This window comes from Hippoglossus hippoglossus, chromosome 6 (genome assembly GCF_009819705.1).
Source record: "Hippoglossus hippoglossus isolate fHipHip1 chromosome 6, fHipHip1.pri, whole genome shotgun sequence".
In the NCBI taxonomy this organism is placed as follows: domain Eukaryota; kingdom Metazoa; phylum Chordata; class Actinopteri; order Pleuronectiformes; family Pleuronectidae; genus Hippoglossus; species Hippoglossus hippoglossus.
Genome location: NC_047156.1, coordinates 26,561,028 through 26,585,810, shown reverse-complemented (window position 1 = coordinate 26,585,810; position 24,783 = coordinate 26,561,028). Strand labels below are relative to the sequence as shown.

The 24,783-nt window shown below is 42.2% G+C and overlaps 2 protein-coding genes and 1 long non-coding RNA gene across 4 annotated transcripts; 2 read left to right on the top strand and 1 right to left on the bottom strand.

The window, feature by feature from the left end:
* The first annotated feature begins 283 nt into the window (after positions 1–283).
* tmed6 (transmembrane p24 trafficking protein 6) lies at positions 284–3,497 on the top strand. Its single transcript, XM_034587412.1, has 4 exons — positions 284–536; positions 1,827–1,953; positions 2,375–2,550; positions 2,726–3,497. Exons 1-4 carry the CDS (start codon positions 297–299, stop codon positions 2,951–2,953), a joined length of 771 nt encoding a protein of 256 aa, XP_034443303.1. The 5' UTR covers positions 284–296; the 3' UTR covers positions 2,954–3,497.
* Positions 1,824–2,833, bottom strand: LOC117762811. Of its 2 annotated transcripts, XR_004614081.1 has the most exons (3): positions 2,704–2,833; positions 2,346–2,450; positions 1,824–2,011 (listed from the first exon to the last, which is right to left on the bottom strand). It is a non-coding gene; the product is annotated as an uncharacterized LOC117762811 (long non-coding RNA). The 2 variants fall into 2 exon arrangements; XR_004614080.1 differs by lacking the exon at positions 1,824–2,011 and having other exon boundaries at positions 2,194–2,450.
* A 1,762-nt stretch (positions 3,498–5,259) lies between the features above and the next one.
* Positions 5,260–8,622, top strand: LOC117762801 (transmembrane emp24 domain-containing protein 6-like). Its single transcript, XM_034587426.1, has 5 exons — positions 5,260–5,327; positions 5,679–5,926; positions 6,936–7,062; positions 7,140–7,294; positions 8,253–8,622. The coding sequence occupies exons 2-5, from the start codon at positions 5,720–5,722 to the stop codon at positions 8,472–8,474; spliced, it is 711 nt and encodes a 236-aa protein (XP_034443317.1). The 5' UTR covers positions 5,260–5,327; positions 5,679–5,719; the 3' UTR covers positions 8,475–8,622.
* The last annotated feature ends 16,161 nt before the right edge of the window (positions 8,623–24,783 follow it).

Sequence of the window (24,783 nt, the reverse complement as noted above, 5' to 3'; positions counted from 1 at the left end):
TCCCGTGTCTCTGTTTAGATCCTTGCAGATGATTCGGTCAGATTGTACCCTTTGTTGTTACTTGTTGTTACTTGTTTCTTGGTAGAATCCCTTTCCAGTATTCTGACTTGTAGAAATCACCCGTTCTGATTGGCTCTTACTTCAGCCCTTCATAGTGTTATTTCTCTCTATCAGTGCTGACTCCACCTGTGAAGGCAGCCCAGTTTTCCCACTGATGGAGGCAACATTTTTGTCCCAGTTAATCATTTCTAAACTCTCCATGCTGCCACACACACTCACTCTATCTCCACATTTCAATGAGAGAAGTCTCCTGTTTTTCAGACATGTTGTGGAGGATTCCCTTTATGTTTTTTATTCTGGTGTTGTGGGCTCCAGTTCACAGTGGGCCCATGACAAACCTACACCCCAACATAACAGACCAGGAGCTGTTCTGGGGCGCCGACCAGTACGACTTCTCTGTGGTGCTCCGTGCTTCTGGGTTGGAGTGTTTCTGGCACTTTGCTCACCGTGGAGAACGATTCTACCTCAGCTACATGGTGAGATGAAAGGCAGAGGCCTCCACACAGTTTTCTCTGCAACATGAGCAGATTTATTTCAAAGATGATTTAGAAAATCTTCAGTTCAGTTCAACTTCCTTAAAATGTGAATATGGTTTTTATATACCATACAATATCAGTGTTTTTTTTTTATATAGAACCTGAAATATGTTCAAATGTTTATTTTTACATATAGTCATGTCGTATTCATATTTAACGTGTAATTTTTTATACATAATGTATTTGTGTGTAAAGAATAGCAGTGTGTGATGTTTATGTAGTATTAGTAGTAAGTAGTAGTAATTCATTTTTTGCATATAATACAGACTTGTTTATAGTATTCTGTATGTATATTCACATGTATTGAGTATTTTTCCACACATAGTCGAGTAGTATATCTGTATATGTAGAATTAGATGTTAAGCTCTTATAATACTCAACCTACATAACTGAATTTTATTTTTTTAACATATGTCATACATACCTACAATACATAAAATTAATTTTCATGTGGGAAAGGAAGTCTGCAGATAAAATTCAATTCTCTACCACAAGATGGTGCAAGTGCTGTGAAGGTCTGTTTATGTCTCTACACATTGTAATGTAGTAAAATACTACTGTCTGTGTTCTATATTCTTGAATTACAACAATTACCAAAAAAATGCCCAAGCATTCTAACACTTGCATTTTAGACATAATAATGTGGTGTAAACATTAAACACCAAACGGAGAGCCCATGGGGTCAGGGAAAGGAAAAGTGTGTATCATGCACACATGCTCACCACATTTACATTTGGCCTAATGGCAGCATCAGATGAACGATCAGGACTTCACTATCCTCAGAAACCTGCAAAAATAAAATAAGATTAAAGTTTCCATCCTCCCCTGTTGTGTGAATATGAGTTGATTGTTGATGGAGATAAAACAACGTTTCTTTCATCCAGTGATGTGAGGAATATTCCCTTCTCTTCTTGTTGCTCCTCACAGATCTGATGTTTTCATTCATTTCATTAGGTTTTTGTTGTGATGCCATCATTCCAGCTCAGCAACGTGTAAAAACTCAGGATTCAACCTATGAGATGAATATTTCAGTAATGGAGCTTATATATCAGATACTGTGTCTTGCTCTGGAACATCAAACTGGAGCCCCTTACTGTGAGAGACACAATTGCACTATTTCGTCAGCAAACCTTGTCTGGTCAAAAGTACATGACAGGTTATGCAACTGTCTCTCTGCTCCTGCTGTCGGTTTGATTTTCTACATGTCTTCTTTCTGTTTTGTGTGTGTAGGTGCAGTGGGTGACGGGAGTCGGCCATGACAGACACCTGTCCGTCGCAGTCAACGCCCCCGGTGGTCTGTTAGTGTCAAATGTCGATGATGCGAAGGGTCAGATTAACTTCAAGGCTGAGGAAACAGGTCTGTCTGTCTGTCCATCGGTGCATCAGTATGTCCCTCTGTCCCTCCGTTCATACATCTGTCACAACAAAATATTGCTAAAATCTACATAAAAATTAAAAATGGTTGACTTTAAAACAAAGGAGCTCAATAAGGTAAATCAAAGAAAAAGAAGACCTAACAATGTGACTGTTTGGAAACAAAACTGCGTAAAAAACCTCCACACTCAAAAACTTCCTGGCTTCAGATAACGTTTTTAAAATTGTACCCACCCCTCCATAGGCATAGTGGTGAGAAGATAGTGATAGTGAATTTTCATTTCTGGGTAAACTGTCCCTTTAGGTTGCACTGCATTTTGCCACACTCGTCAGTCACACACACACACAGCAATACTTTATACTGTGTGCACTTACAGTATATTGTCACTTCTGCGTCCCTCCAGGTTTCTATCAAATGTGTTTCAGCAACTTCCACAACCGCTTCGGCAGCATGCAGGTCTTCCTCAGCTTTGGTGTTTACTACGACGGCCACCAGGACCCTGCCAGGAGCAAAGAAGAGGAAAAGAAGAAGACAGAAGAAGTCAGCCAAGAACTGAACAACACACTGAGCATCATAGAGGTAACACAGAGCTGTTATAGTTGTAATGGTTTTAGGGCCTCCCAGGGGTGTCATAATCAGGAGAATACTAATAGACCAGTAGAAGTGAATGGGGTAGTAAAAGCAGCAGTAACATTAGTATTGTCAAGAAGTTTCTGGTACTTTTATTCAGACCTGTGTGTTGCTGCTGTTGCAGGATGCGACTCACAAAGTGGAGAACCACATCTTCCACGTGTTCCGCTACTACAGCTTTGGTCGCATGGGGAAGAGCGCCGACTACTTCCTGCTGCTGTCCAACTCACAGTACATCACCTGGTGGTCGATAGCCCTCAGCCTCCTCATCGTCACCTCCGGGTATCTGCAGCTCCTCTTCCTCAAAAGACTCTTTGTCAGCAAGACCGAGGAGGAGAAGCCGCGCTGCTGACACAATCTGTGTCACAGTTCACAGTCAGAAATACCAACAGATCTGAATTCCAAACACACGGTGGACCTGGATCCACTAATTAAACTAAAAGGCTGTGGAAGCCATTTTTCTTTCTGGTGTTGTATTTTTGTCCCTGAACTTCTATACACAATATAATGAAACATTTAGATAATAACATGAACAGTTTGAGATGTTTTCCTCAGGCCACTAAAACCACCAGCAGGTGTAGTCTAATCAAAGCAGCTCCTTTCAGGGAACCACTAGAATCAGTTCATTAATATGATGCAATAAAGGATTTGAACCAAAACATGGCTGAATGAAGTGCTGTTACTACTATTTGTAATTCTTGATTTTTGCAGGTGTCCATATGATTTTGGGCCTGTTCCCTTTCCTTTGGTGTGTCATTGTTTTTCTGTGCATGCAAAAGGTCTCATAATTCACTAAGAGCAAAGTCCTTGGAAAAGGGACAAATCTCTGTTCCTGTGGAGCCTTGAAATGCCTTATTCTGCATTCCTGACATGTGACCCGGAAGCGAAAGTAAATATTTCAAACCCGAAGCCAAGAGAATACAACGGTAACGTGAGGTAGAAAGACAATAAATACCTAAATTAGTGATTGTATCAATAAATCTTTACTTATGCAACATAAATAAATGGCTTATTTGTTCTTTTATTTTCATTTACACATAGAATACCCGGCGCAGCACGTATTAGTAGCCAAGTTAATATATATTGAAATAGTTTGTGTCCTTCCTTAAGTGACGAAAGGGTCGAAAGTGACCACCAGAGGCCCCCACACAAATTCATAACACTTTCAGTTTTACTTTGACACCCACAGTAAACAAGTACAGTAAAAAACATATAAACTCACTCGGCCTGTTTCTGTGGAATGTGAACGCTGCACTCTGCCAGTCACTTTCGGTCAGCCAGGGAGTTTATGAGAAAACCCCGCCCATTGTGTTCCTCCGGGAGGGAGCTCTGTGTCACTCTGTGATGTCCTTATTGGCAGCAGATCATACTTTCAATATCAGAAAGAGACAAGGCAGACTGCAGTCATGGTGCCACACATATAAGCAGTACACACTACAGTATATTCACAGTATAAAACCACATTAGATACAGACAAACACATTTCCTCAAAACTCAATCTAATATACTTGGTATCTTTGAAAAAAAATTTGAAAATGAAAATGTGTCTATAGATCTGTAAATGTTTACAGAGTGTTTTAGCTCTTTCCCATTTAAACAGTTCGTTCGTACTGATTGATTTGAATAATCTTTTCATTTTATTTCTTTTGCCTCTCAGATTTTTTTTTCAGCTTCACATGGAGCATATTGAAAAAATCTTGGGCTTATGCAGGGGCATCTCCTGGATGGCTGCTGATGCGAAATCCAAAAAGATTTCTGTCGACACCTCGCAGAAAGAGTCAAGGATCTAGAACAGTTGGTTGAGGCCATCAAGCAAAGGGGGCCAGGCCAGATCGCCCCAAATGTGAACAGAGCCCTTTGGAAACTCTCCATGACTCTGACTGCAGGCCACGAGTTGGTCAAGAAATGTGCCAAGACCAAATTTGTGAACCTGGTGAAGTGTCGAAGTGAGTTCAACAGTGTGAACGAAGACCTGAGAGCCACCTATCACATCCTCGCTGGTGCTGCACAGGTTGATCCATGGAGCACGAAGAGCGGGATGCTCCAAGATGTCGACTGGGATGATGGGTTGGGGCACCTTGGTGCCATGGCCCCTGCACGTTATTCTCCTGCCGCAGCTCCCTCTCTGTATCATGATGCAGCAGCCCCCAGGCCTCAACCCACCACGGCTGCTTATGCTGCTGTGGTGGAGGTGGACAGTAACGATGTGTGTTATACAGAGGCCTACTTTCTTGCTCAGTGATTTGAGGAAGTTCTGTATGTTGGAGTTGCATCATCTCATTTATTATTTACATCAGCATTAATGCTGGTTGTGTTTTACATCCTCACACATTCTTGTCTTAAAGCTCATTTGATCTCAACATTATTTAACACTCTTAAAGTGTCAAAAGTGTATGAACTATATACCCTCTTAAATGTAGTCATGGAGATTCTGGTGGTAGAGAACAAGAACAAGAACCATGAACTCCTCCAAAGTTTAGCAAACTACATTGTTTGTTCTCCATAGACTTTGGTGCTTTACAATAGTGTTACATGACCTCCTCTAGTCATAATTCTTAAGGTGATTAGAAGTCTTGAATGTAAACAGATCTTGTTTTAGGACACTTGCAGATATAATCTATTCTGTGGTTTCTTTTGGGAGAACATTGGTGATTAAACAAATGATTGAGTACTGAATAGGAGGACTGTTTTTTTGCTTTCTACATGAGAAAGAAGTTATGAAGAAAGTGACATGGGTGTAAACAGTCGATAGGTGTAACATTATGTTATTTCCCTTGTTACTAAATCCAAATAAATGACTCTCTCTGTCTGTAAACACTTTGTGACTTCATATATGGCTCTGAGCTGAACTGAAGATTTGAATCTTTAAAAACAACTTACAAATATATAGTTTCTTTAAAAAAAATGTTCACTAAGTAAGCACTGAGTGAGCCTCATGAACCATGGTAAAGAGTTACTGATTAATTCTGTCCAAATACAAGTGATGATTTTGTTAAATTTAGACTGATATGTTATCAAACATTCATTGTTGGGACTGAGAGTTTGTAATCGTGGTTAATAATTTCCCTTCACTCTAGAAAGGAGAACGCAGCGTCCTTCTCCTCCTCAGACTGCAGCCATGCTGCTGAACACTCTGCTTATGGTAATACTGAGCTCTCAGTGCATCTGGGCCAGAAAGTCTGAACCCTCCCTCAGCGAGGGGGACACCGTCGGATTGTTCAGGGGATCAGACAAATATGACTTTGCCATCGAGGTTTCTGCTGCAGGGATGGAGTGTTTCTGGCACTTTGCCCACCAGAGTGGAAGCTTCTACTTCACATATATGGTGAGGATTTTCACAGTAAACTGGATTTCATCTTGTCTGCAGAGATACATACGTCTTTAATCGTATGTGCTGTCATAAAATAAATGCACAACAGGAGATGTGCCTGTGCATTTGTGCATTTTAGGCTTATCTCATTGACTCTCAAGGTGACTAAGGTGACTTCTAAACATGTGATTGTTACAGAATGAGAGAGAGAGAAAAAAAGTTTCTGATAAAAATGTGATAAAAATTCATGGCAGCCCAGGTGGAGATTTTTGATGAAACTAAAAGGTTTCTAAGCTGTTATGTGAATAATTTGTGGTGACCCGCAAAGTGAAAGGCAACCATCTGCATGAACTCATATATCCATTTCAGGTTCTGCTTCTGAGCCTCACTGTTGTGTCTGTGGTAAGACACATAGACAAAATTATATAATGTGTCCAATGTTGAGTAAATACCAGAAAACTGTAGCAGTGATTAAACTGTGTCTAGTTTGATCACATTAAAGGTGCAGTATGTAAGTTTTGTCTGCTGCCTGGTTATTTGTTGGAAGCAGGTGGTCGTGATGGTCCCTTGTCGAGTGCTTCAGCCATTGTTGCATTTACAAGACAAGATGTTTGACATTACTGCAACTCGTGACATGACAAGATGGCCAGGCTAACTTGGTTAGCCTGCTAACTTCAATAGTTACAATCCAAGAGTTGGGATTGGTGTTGTTTTCCACCTCCGGAGAAAAGGTCTTTGAGAACAAAGGTTTGATGTTTATTAATATTGAACGTCTCACAAATTCCACACTGCACTTCCTTGGGCCCTAAACAATACACATGACCAGTGTGACATGAATAGATCTCGAGATACGGAGCCACAGACAGACAGAGAGATAGATCGGGATTTTCACAATTAGTAGATATATAGTAAGAAACATTTAGTTCATCACCAACCTTCTTGTCAATCCCAGACAAGTGAGTTTCTCTCTGCAGGTGTTCATTTTGTCTAATGAGAGTTTTACTGTGTATCTCTGAACTCACAGGTACAGTGGGTAACAGGGATGGCCAACAATCACCGGCTGTTTGTGACGGTCAACTCACCACAGGGCGTTCTGGTGGCTTCACACAATGAAGCCGTTGGTCGATTGAATTTCCAGACTGAGTTGACAGGTAGGATCAATCTCCACCATCCATTATATACTCTACTGTATATTTCCTCTAAAGTTACTGTAGTCTCCTCCTGACAGGTTTTTACCGAATGTGTCTTGGGAACCACAACAACCAATTTGGAGGAATCAGGGTCTTTCTGAGCTTTGGTGTCATCTACGAAGGATCGGAGGAATCAAAGAGAGATCTGGAGGAAGGGCACAAAGTCCTCAACAGCACTTTGACTAGTATTGAGGTATGAGTCTCAATTCAAGTCTATATGGGTATTTTCGGCTTAATTGTGGCTTGCTTTATACAATGACATTCTGAGATTTACAGTACCTAGTGACAGTCAACACAAAAGTGAAAAAGCAAAACCAATAGTTTCTCAGCAGAGGGCAACATTTAACTGCATCATATGCTTTAGAGAGATCCTGAGATTTCCTGGCAACATGAATCCTGCTCTGATGGGAGCTTTTTAGTTCAGACAACAGAAAGTAAATGTTATGCAGGGTTGCAAAGGTGCAGTGTTCCAATGCAGGGAGTGAAGATAAAGGCTGGCACACGCAGAGAAAGCAAGTCATTACTTTCCCTCGCTTTTATTTGGTCTCTTTATATTTGCACATTTTAGTTGTATGTATAGATATGGACCTTTTGTGTCGGCAATAAAGCTGAATTGAATTGATTGAAACAGTAGAATGGGTAGAAATCAGTAGGTCAGTTGTGTAAAGCAGAGAGAGTGAGGCATGAATGAGGCAAGGCTCTGAAGGGCTGAAGCAGACTGGGCCCAGGAGTGCTCTGATGCAGCAGACGTCACCTACAGCTCAGAGGAATACGCCTAGTGTCCAGGTGAGGGTGGAGGGGTCGTCACAATGACTCATTGGGAGAGAAGAAAAAACTGCTGCACCAATCTGGTTTTATTTTGTAGGATTGTCTTTATTTGTGAAATAAGAGGTAAATAAATGAAACCGTCTTTGAGCATTTTGTAGAGGAAATCTCTGCTGACAGCTCAAAGATATCTGACCAGGTGGGCTACTGCTTTTTTGTAAGAGACAAGACAAATTATGAATATTTTTAGTAATCCAATAGTTAAGTTATCCAAAGGAATTCTGTTTCTGCTTTGATAAACCTTACAGTTTTCAATTTTATACATGTCGCACTAAATATCACAGTTATATGTGATATTTAACTAATAAATACACTATCTGTTTCAGGAGAGTGTACAGAGGCTCCAGAATCAGATCTTTCACATGTGGCATCATTACAATTTTGCTCGGATGAGGAAAGGGAAAGATCACTACCTCCTCCTGTCCAACCTCAGCTACATCAACTGGTGGTCGGCGACCCAAAGTCTCATCATCCTCCTTACTGGATACCTGCAGCTCCTTGTCCTCAAGAGACTCTTCCACACTGACACCAGCAGGCCGAGATGCTGAGAGCAGAACATGCACATGCCGGAATAGCTGCTTAAAACCCCTGTAATGATTTTCTCTTATCAAATATTTAAAGAATTCCTGCAACATTTGAATGGTAAATGGTGTGTATAAATCTCTCTCTCTCTCTCTCTCTCTCTCTCTCTCTCTCTCTCTCTCTCTCTCTCTCTCTCTCTCTCTCTCTTTCTATATATATATATATATATATATATATATAGAAGTGGAAATATTTGGGTTCAGGATCTAGCCTAGCCTATCTAGGAAAAATATGTTAATACCGACACAAAAAGTCGAACTAATTAAAATACCTACCTAATACACTTTTAATCTGAGCCAGACAGGTAGGGGGTTTCCTGATTGCTGCCGGGAGACTTGGGCACTGACACACACACACACACACACACACACCGTCACCTGAACATACAGACACCACTCACTCACATCACATTAACCTCAAAACTCAGACAGCACAATATCTGGCAACCCAAATCTGGCTCCAATGTTACTTGCAGAAACTTCAGGTCGAACTTAACATTGCTGGAAGGGTAAAACAATGTTATACATAACAGGCAACATATACAGCACACACACAAAATGAATGAGTAAATTACCAAGTTACTTTTACCTTGTAGATATCAAGTCCCTAAGTCGTCCCTGTGGTGAACTTCAGCACAACAGCCACATACATACATATAAAATGTGTTAAAATGTTAACAACACATAAGTATTATCTAGAATTTAGCCCCTAATTGTACCTTCAAACCGATACCGTCTCCAGGGCCTGCATGGGCAATGGGTTACTTAAAGTGACTTTAGTGAAAAAAGATTAAAAGGTTGTTAATCAGGGTTGGACAAAGAAAATGTAATACACATCTTCCTTCACAACCTTCCCCATGCAACCCTGAACCAAATTCTTCAAGACTAAACTTCTGAATGCTACCTGCATACAGCAGCTCTAAAGGAGACAAGAGTCTTTGTGTGTGTCTGCAGTAAGTGAAGCAAAAAGGATGGGGCTCCCATTAAACAGGAAAGGTGGGATGATGGCCCAAAGCCTCATCATCACACATGCAGTAGATACAATATATAAACCACAGACTGCTTAGTGTCATCTTAGACTTAATGTGTCTGAAGGCTTCTTTTAAAAAAGTCCCTCAGACTGTTCCAAAGACAAGAGCCACAGTTGCAAAAGGAACTGAACCCCAAGTTACAAGTGAGGCAACTTGGGGTTCAGTGCTTTGCCTGAGGACACTTGGCACATGATGAGGAGGAGACAGGGAGCGAACTACCAACTCTGAGACCAGTGGACAACCTGCTCAATCTCAGGAGATACAGCCGGCCAGCCACTTCCTATGTGTTTTTGTGGAAATCTTTGGCACAACTCGGAGATCAGTTGCAGAGTAGCTTAGGGATCTAATGGGTAAGATTATAGTTATTAACCAAAACTGACAAAATAATATAAACTAGATATGAATAAACATTTTGTCAGCTGCTGCAAATAAATCAATACTTTATAAAAAACGATAACTGTTGTATTCAATTCAATTTTATTTGCATAGCACCAAATCACAACATGCATTATCTCAATGCATTGTGTGTTCACTAAAGTTTATCTTCAGGTTTTCAAATACACCAGAGAGAAAACATAACCCCCTCTGCAACGAGAATAAAAACAATTATCTTCTCTTTATAAATGTCTGGTGTTTCAAAGGTTTAAATGGAACAAGATCCCACATTGTCACAGTTGTGCAGTTTAAGAATGAAACATGCAGGGAATAAAGCAGAGCACACTCTCAGCACAGAGGTGAAAATGACACATTACAAACTACGGTTCACAACAGTGAAACCACATCAGGCTTTATAGGGTTACATTTTTGCTGGGTGGAATTCTTGCTGGAGAGCCAATAGGAAGCTTCAATTTATGCCCCTTTCCCACCTCCTCATTAGCATGTTATGCAACTAGGCGTGCCACTAGTAGGCATTTTCTCTTTCACTAGTTCAACTAGTAAACACTTTTAGCCTTACTAGTTCAACTAGTAAAGTCAAAAAACACTTCAACTAGTAAACTAGTGCACATTTTGACCCCACTAGTTGAGCCTTACTAGTTTACTAGTAAGGCTATAAACCAGCTAAAGTTTCTGTTGCAATCAGTTGAACAAAAGTGCCACTAGTTGCTGAAAAATAGTGACTAGTTAGATTTTTTGTTCAACTAGTACAGTAAGATGCTGAACTAGTACGACCAAATGTCCAACTAGTGCTGACAAAGACCAAACTAGTGGAGGGGACTGTTTTTTATAGTTTGTGTAATAGCTTGATTTAACTTGTTAGTTTCATCCTTATAGACATTCAGGAACTTTAAAAAAAATGACTCTGTTATGTTCAGAAGTGGTCATAAAGGTTGAAACAAATTGGAAAGAGGGTGGATCCTCATTTTGTTTATTTGTTTCTGGCCTACGTCTCACATTATTCTTAACATGAAAAGCAGGTTTAGCAAACACGGCATCATAGATGCCACACTTGAGCCCAGACAGACTGCTTGTCAACATCCACTCACAGGTAAATCTATTTATTCATGTATCATCTCTGAACAAACTGCTCTGCTCTGATATGAGATATTGTAAAAACTGTCAAACTTTGCATGGGCTTACAAAAAAATGGTTTATTTTGCTTAAGAGGAAACACCATTTTCTCAAATCAAGAATGAAGTTTCAGTCAGCTGTCACGAATGGCAAATGTCACGTTGACTGTACATGTGACATATGTATGGTAGTAAGATTTTTGTATGTTCATCTTTATCACAGCAGGCCAGCATAGCTTTATCATGTTCAGAGTTGACAGACTCAATGAAAACAGAACATTGTCATTAAACAACATTTCAGTGCTTTGACTGTTAGTATCGAGTATGTCAGTTGTCGAGAACATGGTAGGAAGTATATGCACTGTTTGCGTCTGTGTATTGCTGTAGTGGAATAAGTACCCCCCCCAAAAAATTGCAATGTAACTTGAGTACACTCGGTACACTTGTATTTTAATTTTCCTCCAGCAATAGCTTAATCACTAAACTTAACCAAGTTATTTTGTTGCTTAAAAAGAACCAAACCTCATTGAAGAGAAAATAATATAAAGTAACATTTTTAAATTCATTACTAATAAGTGTTCGCCCCCTTTGGCAATTTACTCACAATAAGTTGTTGGAAAAGAGTCAGAAATATAACTGCAAATCAGTTATTATATTCATTAATCAGGCTCTTGTTTATTTGTTTAGTTTAGCTCTCCTTAAATTGAACACTGCAACCAACCAGCTCACAACCCAAAACTTTTACTTTGAAGGCGAGATGTCTGGTTCCATCTCTGGAGTTCCTTCAATTTTCATTGTACAAATTGGATAAAGAAACAAGTTGAGTCTGAGGTTCACTGAATTGGATTGTATGTCTTCATTTGATGCCAACATTTCGAACAGTGCAGGCAAACATTAACAGTGTTTAGTCAATCACCCACCCATCAACATTCATTTGTATTTGTACATGAAAGACAATGAAATTAGGAAATACCCCCTTTTTCTATATGCAATCTTAACAACTGCAGAGGATTTATACTTCATACACTGACCAAACGTGGCTGTGGCCAAAGTGCACCACTGAACAAGCTCCATTCTTACCACATGAACTCCACTCTTGTTCTCATGGTCTCAACAATCCTCTGCTGTTTCCAACTTTTTCATATCAAACATTAGGGTTAGGGGTTATGGTTATGAATGACAAAGACCAGTGTTCGTATGAACCTTTTCTATATCAAACACTGATCTCTGACCTCAACCAAGAATAAGAATAAGAAAAAGTCAAGTATATAAAAGTATAAAAATATATCAAGTTTACATTTCAACTCAGTATCAACACATTTTCTGTAGAGTTCATCAGTTCACCAGATTCCGATCATTTGTTTCAAAGCTTAGGTCAGTTAAATTTGTTTAATGCATGTTGTTTTGTGAAATTTAGTGAAGTCTTACTAAATTCAGTTCATTGTGGTAAAGTTCTCTTCACTGAGGTATTCTTATATATCATTTCAAGCTAGCTGCCTCTCTGTCTCTACAGCTGATCATGGACAATTTAGAACTTCTATCTTCTATCTTCTCTTTATGCAAAACCATTTATGGAATGGTTGGAAATATGAAGACCAACAAGGAGCGCTGTCAACGAGTCACCCAAAGAGTCAAAGCCTTGGAAGAAGTGGTTCTGTTAATCAGACAAAGGGGGCCGGGCCAAATGTCTTCCGCTGTGGTCAAGGCTCTGAATGACCTCTGGATCACTCTGATTTCCACCAATGAGCTGATAAAGAAATACTCCCAAACTAAGGCTTTCTTGAACTTCGTGAAATCCAAAAGCCATGAAGAACAGTTTTACAAGATGAACGAAAGTCTCACTTATAACTTCCAGGTCCTGTCCGGAGTTCTGCAGGTCGAAAATGGGAACATGCTGTGCAAAGTCTATGACTGTGTTTCCGGAATGCAACACAATGAAGAGCTACCTCTGACTAGCCCCACAGCCCTGATGCCTCTCCCCATGCCTACAGCCCCCATGCCTACAGCCCCCATGCATACAGCCCCCATGCATACAGCCCCCATGCCTACAGCCCCCATGCATACAGCCCCCATGCCTACAGCCCCCATGCATACAGCCCCCATGCCTACAGCCCTGATGCCTCGCCCCATGCCTACAGCCCCCATGCCTACAGCCCCCATGCCTCTTACCTTGCCTCTAGCTAACCCAACACCATTTATGCATCTCCCAAGGCCAGTGCTTCACCCCACAACTCCAACACATAGCTTTGCGGGCCCCAGGCCAGTGTTCATTACCGCAGCTACCATGCCTAAGCAATGCATCATGCCCTACATGCAAGTATCTAGCCCCATGAACCCCATGTCTTTTAGTAGAACCATGGCCCCTATCACTCTCTCCACCACTTTTGTCCCCCAGTGTGTCCCTGCTACAATGTCCTCCTTCAATTTCTCCCCGGCCACAGCCACCATGGCCCAAATGCCTTTCATCAGACCTGTTACCATCATGACAGTTTCACCCCAAAATACATACAAATATATATAGTAAGAAACATTTAGTTCATCACCAACCTTCTTGTCAATCCCAGACAAGTGAGTTTCTCTCTGCAGGTGTTCATTTTGTCTAATGAGAGTTTTACTGTGTATCTCTGAACTCACAGGTACAGTGGGTAACAGGGATGGCCAACAATCACCGGCTGTTTGTGACTGCAACATGTTTAGTCAAATCTTTTTTGCGTTAAAACAAGAGAAGCATGTTCTGTGACGTATGGGTAAAAAGAGGGAAAGAACGCAGGAAAATTAGACAAATTCATGAAATGTGACATAGGTAGTTGTGCAAAGAGTGGAATAGATGAAAACCTAAATGCTGCGTGTATGGCCACTGTTTTAGAAAAATGATCTGACAAGCACATGGGGTTGGGGTTATGTTTGAAAATAACAATTTCAAACTACTTGGTAAAGCTTTTTGTACAAAAACCAGCAGTGTAGCGTTCCTTCCAAAAATGCTGCAGATAAATACTGAAAATGTATTCTATAGAATGTCTGTCAAAACCAATGTTGCACTAGATTCAGTCATGGTGAGTCATTGATTAATCAACTAATATACATGTACATTGAGAAAGGTTTGAAGGTTGTTGTTTTTTTAAACCCAAGAGTCCTGATAACTCATAATCACAATAATAAAGAATTTTTTTCTGAACTCTGGACCATAGAACTGAACAACCTACATAATACATACAGGTTTTTAGCACCTTGGGTGTTTACATGGGTATATTTTGTTTTAATTTAATACATTCACTCTTTTTATGATTAAATGAGAATTATTTTATTGCATTCTGTGCTATATAGTAATTATTATGCAATTAGGAAGTAATTAATAAAAAATACAGTGACTAATTATTATTTCACATATAAATCACTTTAAATGGTCATGTGTATACAAAATGTAAATTATTATTGTCCTTTTGATGAGACTGAGAGGTGATGACATGTGAACTGTCCAAAGATCTGATGTATGTCTCCCAACTATATCCCAAGACTACACATGTATTTACTCTGAATGACTTCTTGTTCTTTTCACATAACTGTTAAATAGAAAATTGTCTGCTGTGTAGGAAATCTGAAAATACAAGAGGCTGGAACACCAAATTTGTCTTTGTGTATTTTAATAGGGGATTTCTGCAGAAAGGATCAACACAGAGGGTCACAGGGATCTCAGAGTGTTGATGGAGAACAGTCAAATGCAAGGATCTTATATAGGAGAACCAAGGCTGTTTGTCTGAGCCAGTTCAGACTGGTTCTGTAGGCGCAGTTTGAGACAGGAATTAAGACACAGGAAACTGATTTGCATACGTTTCCTTGGGAGATAAAGCAGACAGAAATTAAATTCTTGGACAGTCATTAAAGGGGACATAGCATGCCCATTTTACCACAAGTTGATATGGTTCCTTGGGGTCTTAATGAAATGTCTGTAACATACTTTGGTCAAAATACCACAAGGATCATATAAAACAGCACCCTTTTTACCCTGTATAAAACAGCCCTCCACAGAGTGACCTGTTTTGAGTGCCTGTTCCTTTAAATGCTAATGAGCCAGCTCCCCCCTCCCCCCTCTCCCCCCATGATTTTAAACGATATAAATTACATATTTTATATGATATAAATTATCAAATATGCATCCCATACTTTGTATTCCCCTTCTGTTGTCCTGGAGTTTTAATTTTCCCAATCACATAATTAAATGTCCCCCTCTGCCCATCCACTACAAGCACACAAGCAGACAGACAGAGAGAGAAAGAGAGTGGGGGGGGGGGGGCTATGAAGACCATCATTTACCCCCGAACCCCGACATTCAACGGGTACAACAACAAGCGGAGAAAGCAGAATCGCGGGCTGACCTTATATATACAGTCTATGGGGCTGACCAGCGGAGAAATGCTCGTCCCGTGTGAACAGCCAGGCGGCTGCGTGCTTGAGAACGGCGCTGCGCTGCCTCGCAGCGGCGCTTCCGCGTCCGGTGTAAACCCGGCGTAACTACTGTAACCCGGCGTAACTACTGTACCCCGGCGTACAGTAGTGCTGAACACTGCGGAAGTCTTCCACACAGCTGGCTGTGTGGAAGACCGCTGCGAGGCAGCGCAGCGCCGTTCTCAAGCGCGCAGCCGCCTGGCTGTTCACACGGGACGAGCATTTCTCCGCGCTGGTCAGCCCCATAGACTGTATATATAAGGTCAGCCCGCGATTCTGCTTTCTCCGCTTGTTGTTGTACCCGTTGAATGTCGGGGTTCGGGGGTTACAGTAGTGCTGAACACTGCGGAAGTCTTCCACACTGCTGGCTGTGTGGCGCTGACACAAATTCCAGCTCACGCACGGGAGAGCGAGCGGTCGCGCCTGAGCAGCTGCTGCAGCCTCCCAGTCCCAACGATCCAGACAAATGCCACATGTGAGTGAATCGTGGGCTGACCAGCGGAGAAATGCTCGTCCCGTGTGAACAGTCCGGCTGCGTGCTTGGGAACGGCGCTGCGCTGCCTCGCAGCCTCGCTGCCTCCAGTGTAAACCCGGCGTAGCGAGTGTGGGGGGACGGGGGACGGGGGGTGGGCCAAGACCATGTAGGGAGACTTCCAGTTCCTTGTTACGACACAAAACCCAGGAAGCGCAATCGAGTCGCTCAAGCATGACGTTTCTGACTTAGAGGAACTATAACAAAACGCGCGAGTGTTTTTTCCCCAGAGTTTTTGGGTTGGTAGACATGCCAGATACCCACATTAACCTGTAGAAGCACTAACAAAGTGGAATTTGCATGCTATGTCCCCTTTAAGTAATAGAAAGGTCATAAAGGTATTAGACAGGTCATATAGGTTTCAGGTCACAAACAGTTCAGGTCATAAAAGTCTCAGACAGGTATACAAAAAGTTACTTTTCAACTACAAAATAGTTTTCCACCACACTTGAAAAATGCATTTGCCAGATCAACAACAGAGAACCATTTACTATCCTGCTGAACTTGCTAAAGGATTGTTTCAGGATTTGAAACAGACGGAGCACGTTGTTGTACTGTGGCATTGACAACTTGAAAATCTTGGATGAATCGCCAATCATCAGGTGGTGATTTATCAAAAATATTCTTGATTGTGCACTAGTTAATCCTTGCAAAGAACAATTACACCTGCCCTCAATAGAGAATTGAAAACTGGTGTAATACCGTCGATGGCTTTCTGTTTCAGTGGATATTGTCCGATTGTCCGATTTTGGAGTGATAACCACAGGTGCCACTCTCTCATGGACCATGGCACGATGTCACGTCAGGAGCGTTTCACCAGAGAACAGGTTCTCCAACAGCTATTCTCCCAGCAACCATCCTCTGAACCCGAAGAGGACGCGAAAGAGCCAGACCGAGAAGCGGACGGACAAGGAGATGGAGAAGCAGACCGAGAAGCAGACAGAAAAGCAGACCGAGAAGAGGACGGAGACGGAGATGACGGTGATAGCGACGAAGACGACGACGGTGACTACGGCGGTGACGAAGACTACGACCCAGTGGGTGATGCTTCTGCAGATTCTTCATCCTTGGAAGAAGAAGAAGAAGGAGGACAAGACCACGGCGACACCACCACCACCACCGGACTCGTGGAAAGAGAGACCTTCCCCTCAAGAAACGGGGAAATAACATGGTCCTCGAGGGCGTACGGCCGAGAGGAGGGCCATTGCTCCTCCTCCTCCTCCTCCTCTGCTGCGGCTCAAAGCGGGGTCCCCCGGGGGCCCCACGATCCACGCGACGTCCCGCACCAGTGACCTAGCCTCGACGTTCCACCTGTTCATCACACCGACGGTAGAGAACATCATCCTGGAGATGACGAATCGGGAGGGTCGTCGAAAATACGGTGACGAATGGAAAGGGATGGACGAGACCGACCTGCGCGCCTACGTAGGGCTGCTGATCTTAGCGGGCGTGTACAGGTCCCAGGGCGAGGCCGCCGCCAGCCTGTGGGACGCCGAGAGCAGCCGGGCGATATTTCGTGCCACGATGCCCCTAAAACTCTTCCACACGTACTCCAGACTGCTGCGCTTTGACGACCGCGAGACGAGACGCACGAGACGAGCCACGTACAAATTGCCGGCTGTGCGAGAGGTCTGGGACACGTGGGTGTCGCGGCTACCGCACCTCTACAACCCGGGCCCGAAGTGACCGTGGACGAGCAACTGGTTCCGTTCAGAGGTTAGTCTTTTTTTTAAATATTATTATTATGTTATGTTATGTTATGTTATGTTATGTTAGTTATGTTATGTTATGTTATGTAGATAGCGGCTGCTAGTCCTCGTCCTCATCTCATCTCCTCTCATCTCTTCTCCTCCTGTTTTTCTCCCTAGGCCGGTGTCCATTCTGTCAGTACATGCCCAGCAAGCTGGCGAAATACGGGATCAAGTCGTGGGTGGCCTGCGATGCGAAATCAAGCTACGCTTGGAAGATGCAAGTGTACACCGGAAAGCTGAGCAGCGGACGCCCAGAACGGAACCAGGGGTTGCGGGTAGTGCTCGATGTAACGGAGGGACTGCACGGTCGTAACGTCACGTGCGACAATTACTTCACCTCCTACGAACTTGCGCGGCAGCTCCTGGAGAGGAAGCTCACCGTGGTCGGCACTGTTCGGAAGAACAAGCCCGAGCTCCCGACCGGGCTGCTCGCGGTCAAGGGAAGAGAGGTGTTCTCATCTAAGTTCGCATTCACGCCCACTGCCACTCTTGTGTCCTACATCCCAAAGAAAAACAGGAATGTGGTGCTCCTGAGCACACGGCACCCTGAGGCCGACATCAGCGACCGCGAGGATGGGAAACCGGTCATCGTCCTGGACTACAACTGCACAAAGGTGGCGTGGACAACCTAGACAAGGTGATCGGAATGTACAGCTGCAGGAGGATGACCGCGCGCTGGCCCCTGGTCGTCTTTCACAACATTCTCGACGTCTCTTCCTACAACACCTTCGTGATATGGAGAGAGATCAACCCAGACTGGATGCCGGGCAAGCGGAACAAGCGGAGGGTGTTCCTAGAGCAGCTGGGAAAGGCTCTCGTGACTCCGTTCATCGCACGAAGGGAGCGCAAGCCGCCGCCGCCGCCGCCGCACAGAGAGCTGTTGACTACGACGCTCGACCCGAGTGTCCGGCCTCCTCCATAGCCCTAGCAGCAGCCCCGGTCGGGGCGAGTAAGAGGACGAGGTGTCAGATATGCCCCAGGAAAAAGGATTTTAGTAACTGATATGAATTGATGAATGATGAATTGATATAGGAAATTGTGGATGTGATGAAATGCATCAAGATGCATCGTTGTGCATTCGAATCGTTGACTGCTGAATCGTGATCGAAACGTGAGGATAGTGAAGGTGCACACCTCTAGTGACACACAGTCATCACAGTCACGTCAGACAGGCAGCACCTCCCAGCGCTTGTCCCAGTTGTGGTGGTTTTTCTTCTCCTGTGTGGAGGTGAGTGGTGATAAACTAAGGACTAAGCTACCAGTGCCTCCAGTTTACATCTAATTAGCCAAAAGACAAAAACAATTAAAGCCCTCAAAAAGCCAATTCATTTGCCTGAAAAAATAAAATAATAATACTAATCCTTACAATTTCAATAGGGCCTCCCATTGTCTCCCACTGTTCGGTGCTCGGGCCCTAAATATAGTTCACTTGTGCCTTGCTAATGTAATGTAATGTAATACGTAATGGCATAGAAGCTAATTTACTGTACTTAAGGAGAGACACTACAGGTGAAGACAGTCAAATTTGTTTCTAATAATGACATCACAATCGGCACATTGATATGCAAATTAAGCATTAACTGATCAAAATGTGCCAATTTTCATACATTGACAATTGGCACTGCAGGTGAACAGGATTGTTAAAAATGAACTAAAACATTTCACCACAGAACTTCTCCAGTTAATGACTCGCATCAAGAAATGTTATGTTTAAATATGTAGATTAGCTTGTTTGGTGAATTTAGGAGAAATCTAAAGATGCAAACAGACAGAGAGTAAAACATACACCATCTTAATGGGTATTTTTTGAAGTTTTATTTCCATCACAGTGAAAGAAGCCATGGAAGCAAAATAGACCAAAATCAAAAAATTGACCAGTACATGAAAAAAAACCTTTTTGCCTGTAGTGTCCTGCCTTAAACAGTACCTGCATCAATTTGATTGTAGGCTCCTCATCTGATAACTATTAATTCTACTAGTTTGTTGTTTGCTGATAGACCTTTATCAATGCATGATACAGACAGTTCTCACTGTTCACATAAAGGGGAGTAACATCACTGGCTCCGGATTTTATTAATTTAGGGCAGGCAGTGGATTAAATATGGACACTGATAAAAAGAATGGCTCTCAGAGAAGTACAACTCGGCTTCCTTCGTTCATATCAGAGAGCTGTTGAATCAGATCATTCGCAAACGTCACAACACTGTTACCCACAATGTCCACAGTGAGTCACCGATACCATACGCATATGATTAAAAAAATCATTTAAGATTATTTCAGAATGTATTCATCTATTCCATATCAATATTTATTAATCTATCATGAACAGTGACAAGAGGATTATAGCATTTATGAAGCACTCGTACCTCATGATTAAGAACCGGAACACAATAAACCTAAAAATGAGCCAGATATAACATCATTTTGTACATTTACAAGGTTGTAAACACATAAATCCTGTTTAAATGATGAGACTTGTGTCAGACTGACAGACGCAAAAATAAACAAACAAAAAAGGCATGTCAGGTAAACATACTAAGCTCTTCTTCACTGCAGTGTACAGTAGTACCCTCTGGTTGGATTGTATAATTCAGATTCCACTCTTTGTAGTATGTCTTCCTGCTCAGCGATCTTGTTCTCCTGTTCTGCCAGCCTCTTCTCCTGCTTTGCCAGCTTTATCTCCTGCTCGTCCAGCTTCTTCTCCTGGTAGACATGCAGAGCCACAGAGAGAGTCACAAAGGCATCAGTGAGACTTTTGTTCAGGTTATCAAACTCTAGTTTGTAGTCACTGGCTTTAACAATCTGATTCAGCTTGTGTGTCTCCATGAATTTTGTGATCACTATAGCAGCTTTTGTCACAGTCTCGCTGAGTTTCTCCAAAGCTTCCTTCACATCGTCAGAGAGTGGTTGTGGCATCTCGTGCTGGATGAAAAGCACCAGTTGCTCCAGGGCTTTCATTCTCTGGCGAATATGGGGACATTGCTGATCATTGCTCTTCATCCTGTCAAACAGGTTGTAAAAGGTCCGGAAGGATGTAATGACCTCCATGATCAGCTGGCGAGACAGAGGGGCAGTCTGGAAATAATGGAATGGCATCAATAAGACATTGATGAGAGATATACATATTTTTAAAGATAGGTTATAGTGACTGCTGATGACTGGAGTGAGCTGTGGCAGTTATTATTATAGTCGTAGGATTATAAGTTGAGATAAAGTAACCTTCCTAGACCAGGGCTCCCCAAACCTTTCGGCCTCCGATCTCCAAAATGGTAACAGAGACTCGTGACCCCTGTAATCCCCAGAGAGGGTCACCCTAGGGGTCTTCTTGGGGACAAAGAAAATTGGAAAGCTGATGGCATGCTTAAATTTTAGCACTATATTTTATCTTTCGTTAATTCACCCCTAGGGAGCCCCTACCCATATTTTGGGAACCACTTACGGGGACTAATATTGTAAACTAGGCTTGAATCTTTGGTCAAAGATGCTAAGCTGTATGACCTATCAGGGCAGAAGTGAAGACATTTTAGACCTAACATTCTGCTTCTTTTAAAATATAATGTAGTTTTCAAGTAATTACTGCAGTGCCCGTTCTAAACCTGACTGTTCACTTGTCCTGTGTTAATCCTCTGGAGCTACTTCAGAATTATTTCTTATCATTAGTGAGTCCTCCTCAAACAGTTCTACAGTATACTGTCACTTTTTATTGTTTGTGTGCTGGACGTGGTGTTCAGAGCTTTTTATAACAGTCCATGGTGAAGAGTGAAATTAGAAAACGTTGTGTCCTACATGGTTTACAAAATGTACACTTCACTGGGCTATCAACAATACACATGTGAAGTGTGAAGTCAGTAATCACAAGATTACACAGACAGACAGATGTTGGTGACATTAGTAGATAATGTGCAGTACTTTCAGAGGAAGTAAAGAACATAAAGGAAATATTTAAAGGACCCATCGTATGCCCATTTTACCACAAGTTGATATGGTTCCTTGGGGTCTTAATGAAATGTCTGTAACATACTTTGGTCAAAATACCACAAGGATCATATAAAACAGCTTTTTACCCTGTATAAAACAGCCCTCCACAGAGTGACCTGTTTTGAGTGCCTGTTCCTTGCTAATGAGCCAGCTCCCCCCTCCCCCCTCTCCCCCCATGATTTTAAACAATATAAATGACATATTTTATATGATATAAATTATCAAATATGCATCCCATACTTTGTATTCCCCTTCTGTTGTCCTGGAGTTTTAATTTTCCCAATTTTCCCAATCACATAATTAAATGTCCCCCTCTGCCCATCCACTACAAGCACACAAGCAGATAGACAGAGAGAGAAAGAGAGGTGGGGGGGGGGGGCTATGAAGACCATCATCATTTACCCCCGAACCCCGACATTCAACGGGTACAACAACAAGCGGAGAAAGCAGAATCACGGGCTGACCTTATATATACAGTCTATGGGGCTGACCAGCGGAGAAATGCGCGTCCCGTGTGAACAGCCAGGCGGCTGCGCGCTTGAGAATGGCGCTGCGCTGCCTCGCAGCGGCGCTTCCGCGTCCGGTGTAAACCCGGCCTAACGAGTGTGGGGGGGCGGGGGGGATGAGGTGGGGGGTGGGCCAAGGCCATGTAGGGAGACTTCCAGTGTATTGTGACGACACAAAACCCAGGAAGCTCATTCCAGTCACTCAAGCGTGACGTTTCTGACTTAGAGGAACCATAACAAAACGCGCGCGAGTGGTTTTTTTCCAGCGTTTTGGGGTTGGTAGACATGCCAGATACCCAAATGAATGTGTAGAAGCACTAAAAAAGTGGAATTTTCATAATATGTCCCCTTTAATATATTAATTTTTTTAACAGTATGTAAAAAAAAATACAAATGATATGCCTGAATAACACAAAGCAACTTAAATATACCTAGATAGCTGCTATATTAGGATATGAGCTGCCCAATACAGCTATTAAACATGTTTCCATTATATGGAAAAATTGCAAAAATAATTTTGCCACATGAATAGTAACAATCTCAAAATTGCAAATTTGTTCCTCAATCTTTCATCCATTGATGAAATCCATCTCTCCAGTGGATCAGTGATTAAATATGTATTCACTGGTGCAGAGGCACTAGAGCTTGACCAATTATAGTGAGAGTAGCTTAGTGCAGATATACTGGTATCTGAATGTTGGCTGATACTTACAGTATAGTACTGTGTGAGATCATTTAGAAACATTCTTCATTCTTAGTTTCTCTAAGAGAATAGACACTATAAAACTATCAACCTATATGTATCTTGATCACAATTTGTCTTTATAGATAGATAGACAGATAGACACAAACATAACCAAAAACACAAAGGGAACATCAACATTGCTTGATTTTTAAACAATGCAGAAAACAGCATTCTTCTAAACATGTTCCAAAAGGACCCTATGGTAAAAAATATCAATATAAAAATTAAGATAGAACTAAGAGGAATGATTTACTCACTGCAAAAGGGGATGTAGACACAAGCTGCTGTAGTGGAAATTACCATGACATTTGAAATAATGAGTTTCTCAGACCGGAGTTTTCTTTGAGTTTTAATTATTAGCTCTGCAGAGGGTTACACAGCCAGCAACATGGCTCAGAGTGCAACAACGAGTAGTTAAAAAGGATGGGTTTCATACAATGTGATAAACAGAAAACACGACAGAAAGCACGAAGGAAATGTCTGACATCACTTGCACAGATAAAAGTCAACAGGAGGTGAAATTGCGTAAGGGCATGAACTTTGAGGTTGCATCTGCTAAGTGCACAGGAAACAGTCAAAACAGCAGTAAGACATTCATCACAGTAGTAAGACATTGATCAGTGGAATTTTCCATTACACTGCCTTTAGTGATCCAGGTGTGTGTATGAGAGAGAGTATGAGATATTTGATGTTCTTTTATCTTTACAGCAGGTCAGCTGGTAAGATATCATCCTCCAATGAACGTCATTTATGTTCCTTGCTCAGATTTAGACCCCAGTTATTTAAATTCTTTCAGCTCACACATTGGACACAGCAGCAGGGGCCAGCTCCATGTCCTGCACAAGTGACACTCTGGAGCTCTTACACTTCACAGGTATAGGTGACCTGTCTGCAGTTATTGTAGTTTCTGTGACTGCAGCTCAGATTATGTAAATGTTCTTAGAACCAAATGTATTGTAAATGTATTGATTTATTGACATCCAACACTCCTTTGTGGAGTTTCAGCAGGGGAAAGAAGGTTTGGGCCTAGGTCAGAGTGGACCCCTGTGGAACAAGGCAACTCCTTCAGAGCAGCAAAAATTGGTATTCCTGGAAAATTGGTGTCAGGAAGCAAGACAGGGGCAGTAGATGAAATGGGAGAGCATTGAGAAAATAAGGACCTAGCTGTAAGGATCTGTGGGGAATGGAAGCAAGCAGGATTAAGATCCGTCCTGCCCACTGTTATGGAAGTTGTCTGGAAGCTGGTGAAAGGAAGATTTTAATGTAGACTTGATGCCTCAAGGAGACCAGAAGGTGAAACAATATACACACGCTAACAGAGTAACATGAGCAATTGTCACCGCCAGGTCTCAAGATGTCTCCCACAGCACCCCCATATATCTTCCTCTGCTTGGGTCACCTGTTCCAACAGCACATCCATGAATGGCTAGAATTGCTGTCACTCTCTATGTTACATGTAGGTGTTTGCATCCTATTGGATAGTTAAGCCTAAAGTATGCATTCCTAAATCACACTCTGTCCTTACGTCTTGTCACTGGTGTAATTTAGAAAAGAGTTGAAGTTGGTGCCTCTCTGTCTGGGGCATCTTAATTAGATATGAAAGTCCATGAGCGTAGACACGCTTATGTACTGTTGGTTGTCCCTTTATCTATAACTTGACCTTTGGTACTTGGACAGAGAAGGGAGAATCTGTGGATTTAGACAGGCACTATTCTCCTGTAGAGATATAATGTAATATACAATATACATAGTGGCATATACAGTAATGTGTGAGGATGGTCA